Genomic DNA, 9,358 nt, shown 5'->3' with positions numbered 1-9,358 from the left:
AAATAAATAAAGCAATGCTGGTTTTAAACATACTGAGTGAATAACACAGCGTGTCCAAAGTGCGGCCCGCGACACATTCTAAGGACAAAATGAAACACGTACCAATTTGGAATATTACTAAAAAAACAACCTTACCCATTTTTTCCCCATTTTCAAAAACGTTTTGTTTTTTTAACACTTAAATCTTGAGATCAACTTCAGATTTATCCGTCGATGTAAAGTAAGATTTATTCATGTTTAATGCACTTTTTGTTCAAGAAAAACGTTTTTTTTTTTTATGGCAACAACACCAACGATGCATTTTCCCCAGAAAATTTTTTTCTACATGGAATATTTGATGTGAAGTAATTGAAGCCTTAAACAGGTCAATAGTAAACATTGATTTTGATTCATTATTTTAAAACAATGAACACTAAAATTCTCAGGGATCTAAAAGGACCCTAATATTTTTACTTCTTATGCTCAAATCTCTAGATGAACTATTAATTGTTTTTTTTATGTTTGACATTTTTGTTAGAGAAACCCTGTTTTTTATGGAACGCCACAACGTATGCAATATTTTCCACAAAAATATTTCAAAGTCAAAGCGCTTTGAGTACCTTGAAGGTAGAAAAGCGCTATACAAGTACAACCCATTTATCATTTATTTATTATTTAAAGTGGAATATTTAAAGCAGAATGGAATATTTGATGTGAAGTAATTGAAGCCTTAAATAGGTCAATAATAAACATTGATTTTGATTCATTATTTTAAAACAATGAGTTAAAAAAACACTACAATTCTCAGGGATCTAAAAGGACCCTAATATTTTTACTTTTCATGCTCAAATCTCTAGATGAACTATTAATTATTTTTTTTATGTTTAATGACATTTTTGTTAGAGAAAACCCTGTTTTTTATGGAAAGCCACAACGTATGCAATATTTTCCACAAAAATATTTCAAAGTGGAATATTTAAAGCGGAATGGAATATTTGATGTGAAGTAATTGAAGCCTTAAATAGGTCAATAGTAAACATTGATTTTGATTCATTATTTTAAAACAATGAGTTAAAATACCGTATTTCCCGCACTATTAGCCGCACCTAAAAACCACAAATTTACTCAAAAGCTGACAGTGCGGCTTTTAACCCGGTGCGCTTTATATATGGATTAATATTAAGATTCATTTTCATAAAGTTCGGTCTCGCAACTACGGTAAACAGCCGCCATCTTTTTTCCCCGTAGAAGAGGAAGTGCTTCTTCTTCTACGCAAGCAACCGCCAAGGTAAGCACCCGCCCCCATAGAACAGGAAGCGCTTCTTCTTCTACTGTAAGCAACCACCCGCCCGCGTAGAAGAAGTAAAAGCGCGCGGATATTACGTTTCATTTCCTTTGTGTGTTTACATCTGTAAAGACCACAAAATGGCTCCTACTAAGCGACAGGGATCCGGTTCATGAAAAGACGCAATCTCTCCATCCGCACACGGACTACTATTTCACAGCAACTGCCTAAAGACTTTCAAGAAAAGCTGGCTACTTTCCGTGCATATTGTAAAAACAAGATAGCTGAAAAAAAGATCCGGCCAGAGAACATTATCAACATGGACGAGGTTCCACTGACTTTTGATATTCCTGTGAACCGCACTGTGGATACAACGGGAGCACGTACGGTGAATATTCGCACCACAGGGAATGAGAAGTCATCCTTCACTGTGGTTCTAGCTTGCCATGCTAATGGCCAGAAACTTCCACCCATGGTGATATTCAAAAGGAAGACCTTGCCAAAAGAGACCTTTCCAGCCGGCGTCATCATAAAAGCTAACTCGAAGGGATGGATGAAGAAAAGATGAGCGAGTGGTTAAGGTAAGTTTAAGTTTACGCGAAGAGGCCGGGTGGCTTTTTTCACGCAGCTCCGTCCATGTTGATATACGACTCCATGCGCGCCCACATCACGCTGGTTTTTAATATATTATTAAAGTTTGACTGACCTATCTGACTGTTTTTTTGACATTCCTTTAGCGCAGTTAGATGCGGCTTATAACACGGGGCGGCTTATAGGTGGACAAAGTTTTGAAATATGCCGTTCATTGAAGGCGCGGCTTATAACCCAGGGCGCCTTATGGTGCGGAAAATACACAAAAATTCTCAGGGATCTAAAAAGGACCCTAATATTTTTACTTTTCATGTTCCAATCTCTAGATGAACTATTAATTATTTTTTTTATGTTTAATGACATTTTTGTTAGAGAAACCCCTGTTTTTTATGGAAAGCCACAACGTATGCAATATTTTCCACAAAAATATTTCAAAGTGGAATATTTGATGTGAAGTAATTGAATCCTTAAATATGTCAATAATAAACATTGATTTTGATTCATTGTTTTAAAGCCATGAGTAAAAAAAAAACCCCACTACAATTCTCAGGGATCTAAAAGGACCCTAATATTTTTACTTTTCATGCTAAAATCTCTAGATCAACTATTATTTTTTTATGTTTGATGACATTTTTGTCAGAAAAAAACCCAGTTTGTTTATGGAACGCCACAACATATGCAATATTTTCCGCAAAAATATTTCAAAGTGGAATATTTAAAGCGGAATGGAATATTTGATGTGAAGTAATTGAAGCCTTAAATAGGTCAATAGTAAACATTGATTTTGATTCATTATTTTAAAACAATGAACACTACAATTCTCAGGGATCTAAAAGGACCCTAATATTTTTACTTTTTATGCTCAAATCTCTAGATGAACTATTAATTATTTTTTTTATGTTTAATGACATTTTTTTTAGAGAAAACCCTGTTTTTTATGGAAAGCCACAACGTATGCAATATTTTCCACAAAAATATGTCAAAGTGGAATATTTAAAGCGGAATGGAATATTTAATGTGAAGTAATTGAAGCCTTAAATAGGTCAATAGTAAACATTGATTTTGATTCATTATTTTAAAACAATGAGTTAAAATACCGTATTTTCCGCACTATTAGCCGCACCTAAAAACCACAAATTTACTCAAAAGCTGACAGTGCGGCTTTTAACCCGGTGCGCTTTATATGTGGATTAATATTAAGATTCATTTTCATAAAGTTCGGTCTCGCAACTACGGTAAACAGCCGCCATCTTTTTTCCCCGTAGAAGAGGAAGTGCTTCTTCTTCTACGCAAGCAACCGCCAAGGTAAGCACCCGCCCCCATAGAACAGGAAGCGCTTCTTCTTCTACTGTAAGCAACCACCCGCCCGCGTAGAAGAAAAAGCGCGCGGATATTACCGTACGTTTCATTTCCTTTGTGTGTTTACATCTGTAAAGACCACAAAATGGCTCCTACTAAGCGACAGGTTTCCGGTTCATGAAAAGACGCAATCTCTCCATCCGCACACGGACTACTATTTCACAGCAACTGCCTAAAGACTTTCAAGAAAAGCTGGCTACTTTCCGTGCATATTGTAAAAACAAGATAGCTGAAAAAAAGATCCGGCCAGAGAACATTATCAACATGGACGAGGTTCCACTGACTTTTGATATTCCTGTGAACCGCACTGTGGATACAACGGGAGCACGTACGGTGAATATTCGCACCACAGGGAATGAGAAGTCATCCTTCACTGTGGTTCTAGCTTGCCATGCTAATGGCCAGAAACTTCCACCCATGGTGATATTCAAAAGGAAGACCTTGCCAAAAGAGACCTTTCCAGCCGGCGTCATCATAAAAGCTAACTCGAAGGGATGGATGAAGAAAAGATGAGCGAGTGGTTAAGGTAAGTTTAAGTTTACACGAAGAGGCCGGGTGGCTTTTTTCACGCAGCTCCGTCCATGTTGATATACGACTCCATGCGCGCCCACATCACGCTGGTTTTTAATATATTATTAAAGTTTGACTGACCTATTTGACTGTTTTTTTGACATTCCTTTAGCGCAGTTAGATGCGGCTTATAACACGGGGCGGCTTATAGGTGGACAAAGTTTTGAAATATGCCGTTCATTGAAGGCGCGGCTTATAACCCAGGGCGCCTTATGGTGTGGAAAATACACAAAAATTCTCAGGGATCTAAAAAGGACCCTAATATTTTTACTTTTCATGTTCCAATCTCTAGATGAACTATTAATTATTTTTTTTATGTTTAATGACATTTTTGTTAGAGAAAACCCTGTTTTTTATGGAAAGCCACAACGTATGCAATATTTTCCACAAAAATATTTCAAAGTGGAATATTTAAAGCGGAATGGATAATTGAATCCTTAAATATGTCAATAATAAACATTGATTTTGATTCATTGTTTTAAAGCCATGAGTAAAAAAAAAAACCCCACGACAATTCTCAGGGATCTAAAAGGACCCTAATATTTGTACTTTTCATGCTAAAATCTCTAGATCAACTATTATTTTTTTATGTGTAATGACATTTTTGTCAGAGAAAACCCAGTTTGTTTATATTTTCAGCAAAAATATTTCAAAGTGGAATATTTAAAACCCTAAATAGGTCAATGTTCTTTATATTTTGAGCAATGAGTTCTTAAAAAAATAAATAAACAAACAGCTTTGCGTTATTAAAATCAACATTATTATTAAAATCAACATTGCAACTTGTTCTCGTTACATTTCCCCCGTTTGTTTTTTTATTCCACTTTTTTGCTTTGCAATAGGATTTTTAGAACGTGCCGTGGACCGTTAAAAAAGCACTTGGACACCCCTGCCATATACAGGTAAAAGCCAGTAAATTAGAATATTTTGAAAAACTTGATTTATTTCAGTAATTGCATTCAAAAGGTGTAACTTGTACATTATATTTATTCATTGCACACAGACTGATGCATTCAAATGTTTATTTCATTTAATTTTGATGATTTGAAGTGGCAACAAATGAAAATCCAAAATTCCGTGTGTCACAAAATTAGAATATTGTGTAAGGGTTACATTTTGAAGACACCTGGTGCCACAAACTAATCAGCTGATTAACTCAAAACACCTGCAAAGGGCTTTAAATGGTCTCTCAGTCCAGTTCTGAAGCCTACACAAACATGGGGAAGACTTCAGATTTAACAGCTGTCCAAAAGGCAACCATCGACACATTGCACAAGGAGGGAAAGACACAAAAGGTTATTGCTGAAGAGGCTGGCTGTTCTCAGAGCTCTGTGTCCAAACACATTAATGGAGAGGCAAAGGGAAGGAAAAACTGTCGTCAGAAAGTGTACAAGCGATAGGGATCACCGCGCCCTGGTCAAGATTGTGAAAAAAAAACCATTCAAAAATGTGGGGGAGATTCAGAAGGAGTGGACAGCTGCTGGAGTCAGTGCTTCAAGATCCACCACCAAGAGACGCTTGAAAGACATGGGTTTCAACTGCCGCATACCTCGTGTCAAGCCACTGTTGACCAAGAAACAGCGCGCAAAGCGTCTCACCTGGGCTAAGGAAAAAAAGAGCTGGACTGCTGCTGAGTGGTCCAAAGTCATGTTTTCTGACGAAAGCAAATTTTGCATTTCCTTTGGAAATCGAGGTCCCAGAGTCTGGAGGAAGACAGGAGAGGCACAGGATCCACGTTGCCTGAAGTCTAGTGTAAAGTTTCCACCATCAGTGATGGTTTGGGGTGCCATGTCATCTGCTGGTGTCGGTCCACTCTGTTTCCTGAGATCCAGGGTCAACGCAGCCGTCTACCAGCAAGTTTTAGAGCACTTCATGCTTCCTGCTGCTGACCTGCTCTATGGAGATGGAGATTTCAAGTTCCAACAGGACTTGGCGCCTGCACACAGCGCAAAATCTACCCGTGCCTGGTTTACGGACCATGGTATTTCTGTTCTAAATTGGCCCGCCAACTCCCCTGACCTTAGCTCCATAGAAAATCTGTGGGGTATTGTGAAAAGGAAGATGCAGAATGCCAGACCCAAAAACGCAGAAGAGTTGAAGGCCACTATCAGAGCAACCTGGGCTCTCATAACACCTGAGCAGTGCCAGAAACTCATCGACTCCATGCCACGCCGCATTAACGCAGTAATTGAGGCAAAAGGAGCTCCAACCAAGTATTGAGTATTGTACATGCTCATATTTTTCATTTTCATACTTTTCAGTTGGCCAACATTTCTAAAAATCCCTTTTTTGTATTAGCCTTAAGTAATATTCTAATTTTGTGACACACGGAATTTTGGATTTTCATTTGTTGCCACTTCAAATCATCAAAATTAAATGAAATAAACATTTGAATGCATCAGTCTGTGTGCAATGAATAAATATAATGTACAAGTTACACCTTTTGAATGCAATTACTGAAATAAATCAAGTTTTTCAAAATATTCTAATTTACTGGCTTTTACCTGTATGGTCGTTGACATCTGTGCGTCCTATAATAATAATACTAGGTCTTAAGGGGCTAGATTAGCTTGCTTAGTTAGCTACAACACATAGCTAAGATGTATTTACCGTATTTTCCGCACTATAAGGCGCACCTAAAAACCACAATTTTTCTCAAAAGCTGACAGTGCGCCTAATAACCCGGTGCGCTTTATTACGATTCATTTTCATAAAGTTTCGGTCTCGCAACTTCGGTAAACAGCCGCCATCTTTTTTCCCGGTAGAACAGGAAGCGCTTCTTCTTCTACGCAAGCAACCGCCAATGAAAGCACTCGCCCCCATAGAACAGGAAGCGCTTCACCCGCCCCCATAGAACAGGAAGCGCTTCACCCGCCCCCGGAAGAAGAAGAAAAAACGCGCGGATATCACCGTACGTTTCATTTCCTGTTTACATCTGTAAAGACCACAAAATGGCTCCTACAAAACGATCCGGTTCATAAAAAGACGCAATCTCTCCATCCGCACACGGATTACTACCGTATTTCACAGCAACTGAACCGCACTGTGGAACGGGAGCACGTACGGTGAATATTCGCTCCACAGGGAATGAGAAGTCATCCTTCACTGTGGTTCTAGCTTGCCATGCTAACTTCCACCCATCCAAAAGAGACCTTTCCAGCCGGCGTCATCATAAAAGCTAACTCGAAGGGATGGATGGATGAAGAAAAGATGAGCGAGTGGTTAAGGGAAGTTTACGCGAAGAGGCCGGGTGGCTTTTTTCACACAGCTCCGAAGGCGAACACACCTTCACTAAGACGGGCAGATAGCGCCGGTCGACATACGCCAACATCTGCCAGTGGATCGTAAATGCCTGGGCAGATAGTTTCGGTCACAACTGTGGTCCGACCTTTCCGGAAGGCAGGATTCACAGAACTGCTGGACAACAGTGACACTGACTCCGGTGACTTCGACGAGACGGAACCGGCCATTTTGGATCCCGTATTCGCCCAACTTTTCAATTCGGACACCGAAGACGAAGAATTCGAAGGATTTACGAATGAAGAATAACTTCAGAAGGTGAGCGCTATGTTTATTTTGTGTGTTGTGACATTAACGTTCGAGCAACATTATGTTGCTATTGTTCTACACCATTTTGAATTTTACTATGTTTGTGATTGCACATTTGCGTACATTTTGGGACAGAGTTGTTAGAACGCTGGTTTTCAATATATTATTAAAGTTTGACTGAACTATCTGACTGTTTTTTTGACATTCACTTTAGCGCAGCGTTTTTTTGACATTCACTTTAGCGCAGCGTAGGCGCGGCTTTTAGTCCGGGGCGGCTTATTGGTGGACAAAATTATGAAATATGTAATTCATAGAAGGTGCGGCTAATAATCCGGTGCGCCTTATAGTGCGGAAAATACGGTAGTTCAAATCATTTGATATACTGTAAAAAAACGGGGGGGGAAAAGTGTCAGCGCAAGTGCCGTTTATTTGTGAGGAAGAACACAAGAAGCCATCAGTGCTCTTCCCTGCTGTTGCTGTGAGGACTGTTTACAAAAGAAACCAAACTGCTGCATATTAAATAAACGAGGAGGGGGAAAAAAAAAAGTAGATGCTCAGTCGTCTTCATCCATGTCCTTCTTGCCCTGCGGAGGTTTGGGTCCTCCGGCTGGTTTGGCCATGATGATCTGCAAAGACAGCAAGTACAAGAGTCACACATGACTCCAGATTCTTCTGTGGCCAATATTTCCTCAAAGAGTGGACACAATCCCCATGTAAGACAAGAACACTTCTTTCTTTTTTTAGACATTCTAAGTCATACGATATAGCACGTATGAGGTGGCCAACAATGCAGCAAAAGGAAGTACATTATTCCCTCTGACAAAACATCCAACAACACCCCATCGTGACCTGAATATTAGCAAGTATTAAGGATATAGCTGTTAGACGAGGAACTACTTTTAGCGGCGAAAGAGAGCTAACGAGCTTATGCTGCTATATTGACATATTGAGCTGCTGCATGTCTCACCTGGATAGTACAAGGTTGTTGACATCCAACTTAGACATAGCAAGAAAGACACGAAAAGAAACCTGTTTTTTTTTCAACCTTTGTGAGCATTATGAATTGTTCATGCAAAGGGGGAAAATATAAACTTCCCATCAGTCTCTATCACAGTGAGAGCAGACATTGTACAGTAAGTGATTGTTTTATTATATTGATAGTTTGTATATTTTGTTTAGCACTTAGCAGTACTGCTACATGATGCTTAGTGGCTCAGTAAAGTTGCATCTGTTTAGCACACAGCTTCTAAAACATACCATTTATTTTACATTTAATATTTCTGCACCAATTTATTATTGTATAAATTTTTTCGGCACAAAATTATTTTACAGATTTTTTTTACATTTAATTTTTCTGCACCAATTTTTTTTACACTGAATTTTTTTTACATTGAATATTTCTGCATCAACTGTGTTTTTTATATATATATATATATATATATATATATATATATATATATATATATATATATATATATATATTTTTTTTACATAGAATTCTTCTGCAGCAATTTTTTTTACAGTGAATTTTGTACATATTTATTTTAATGCACCAAAATATTTTGCAGTGATTATTTTTTTTACATATAATTTTTCTGCAACAATTTTATTTTTTCATTTAAATTTTTTTTTTTTTACATTGAATATTTCAGCACCAATTGTGTTTTATGTATACATATTTTTTTTTACATATAATTTTTATGCACCAATTTTTTTTACAGTGAATTTTGTACACATTTTTTACTGCACCAAATTATTTTACAGTGATTATTTTTTTACATTGAATTTTTCCTGAAACAATTTTTTTTTTACATTGAATTTTTCTGCATCAAATAGTTTTACTCTGCACTCATTGGTTTTTCCAGAAATATTTTTTTTACACTGAATTTTGTTATGTTTTTTTACATATACATTTTCTGCACCAATTTTTGGGGTACATTTAATTTTTTACACACTGATTTTTTTTTTTACATTGCATTAATTTTTTTACACTGATTTTTTTTCTGAATCAATTTTTTAATACAA

The 9,358-nt window shown here is 37.4% G+C and overlaps 1 protein-coding gene across 3 annotated transcripts in view; it reads right to left on the bottom strand.

Moving 5' to 3' along the window:
• Positions 1-7,740: 7,740 nt before the first annotated feature.
• cct8 (chaperonin containing TCP1, subunit 8 (theta)) overlaps positions 7,741-9,358 on the bottom strand; it is a 34,070-nt gene continuing 32,452 nt past the window's right edge. For all 3 annotated transcript variants that reach the window (XM_061962887.1, XM_061962888.1, XM_061962889.1), the window contains one exon: positions 7,741-7,959. Coding sequence is in view for 1 of the 3 variants with exons in the window: in XM_061962889.1 (XP_061818873.1) it covers positions 7,888-7,959 (72 nt within the window). In the remaining 2 variants the exon portion in view is untranslated. The remainder of the gene's footprint in view (positions 7,960-9,358) is intronic.

Source organism: Nerophis lumbriciformis, linkage group LG09 (genome assembly GCF_033978685.3).
Source record: "Nerophis lumbriciformis linkage group LG09, RoL_Nlum_v2.1, whole genome shotgun sequence".
Taxonomy (NCBI): Eukaryota; Metazoa; Chordata; class Actinopteri; order Syngnathiformes; family Syngnathidae; genus Nerophis; species Nerophis lumbriciformis.
The sequence above is the reverse complement of the archived record's forward strand: the minus strand, read 5'-3'. Positions and strand labels throughout refer to the sequence as shown.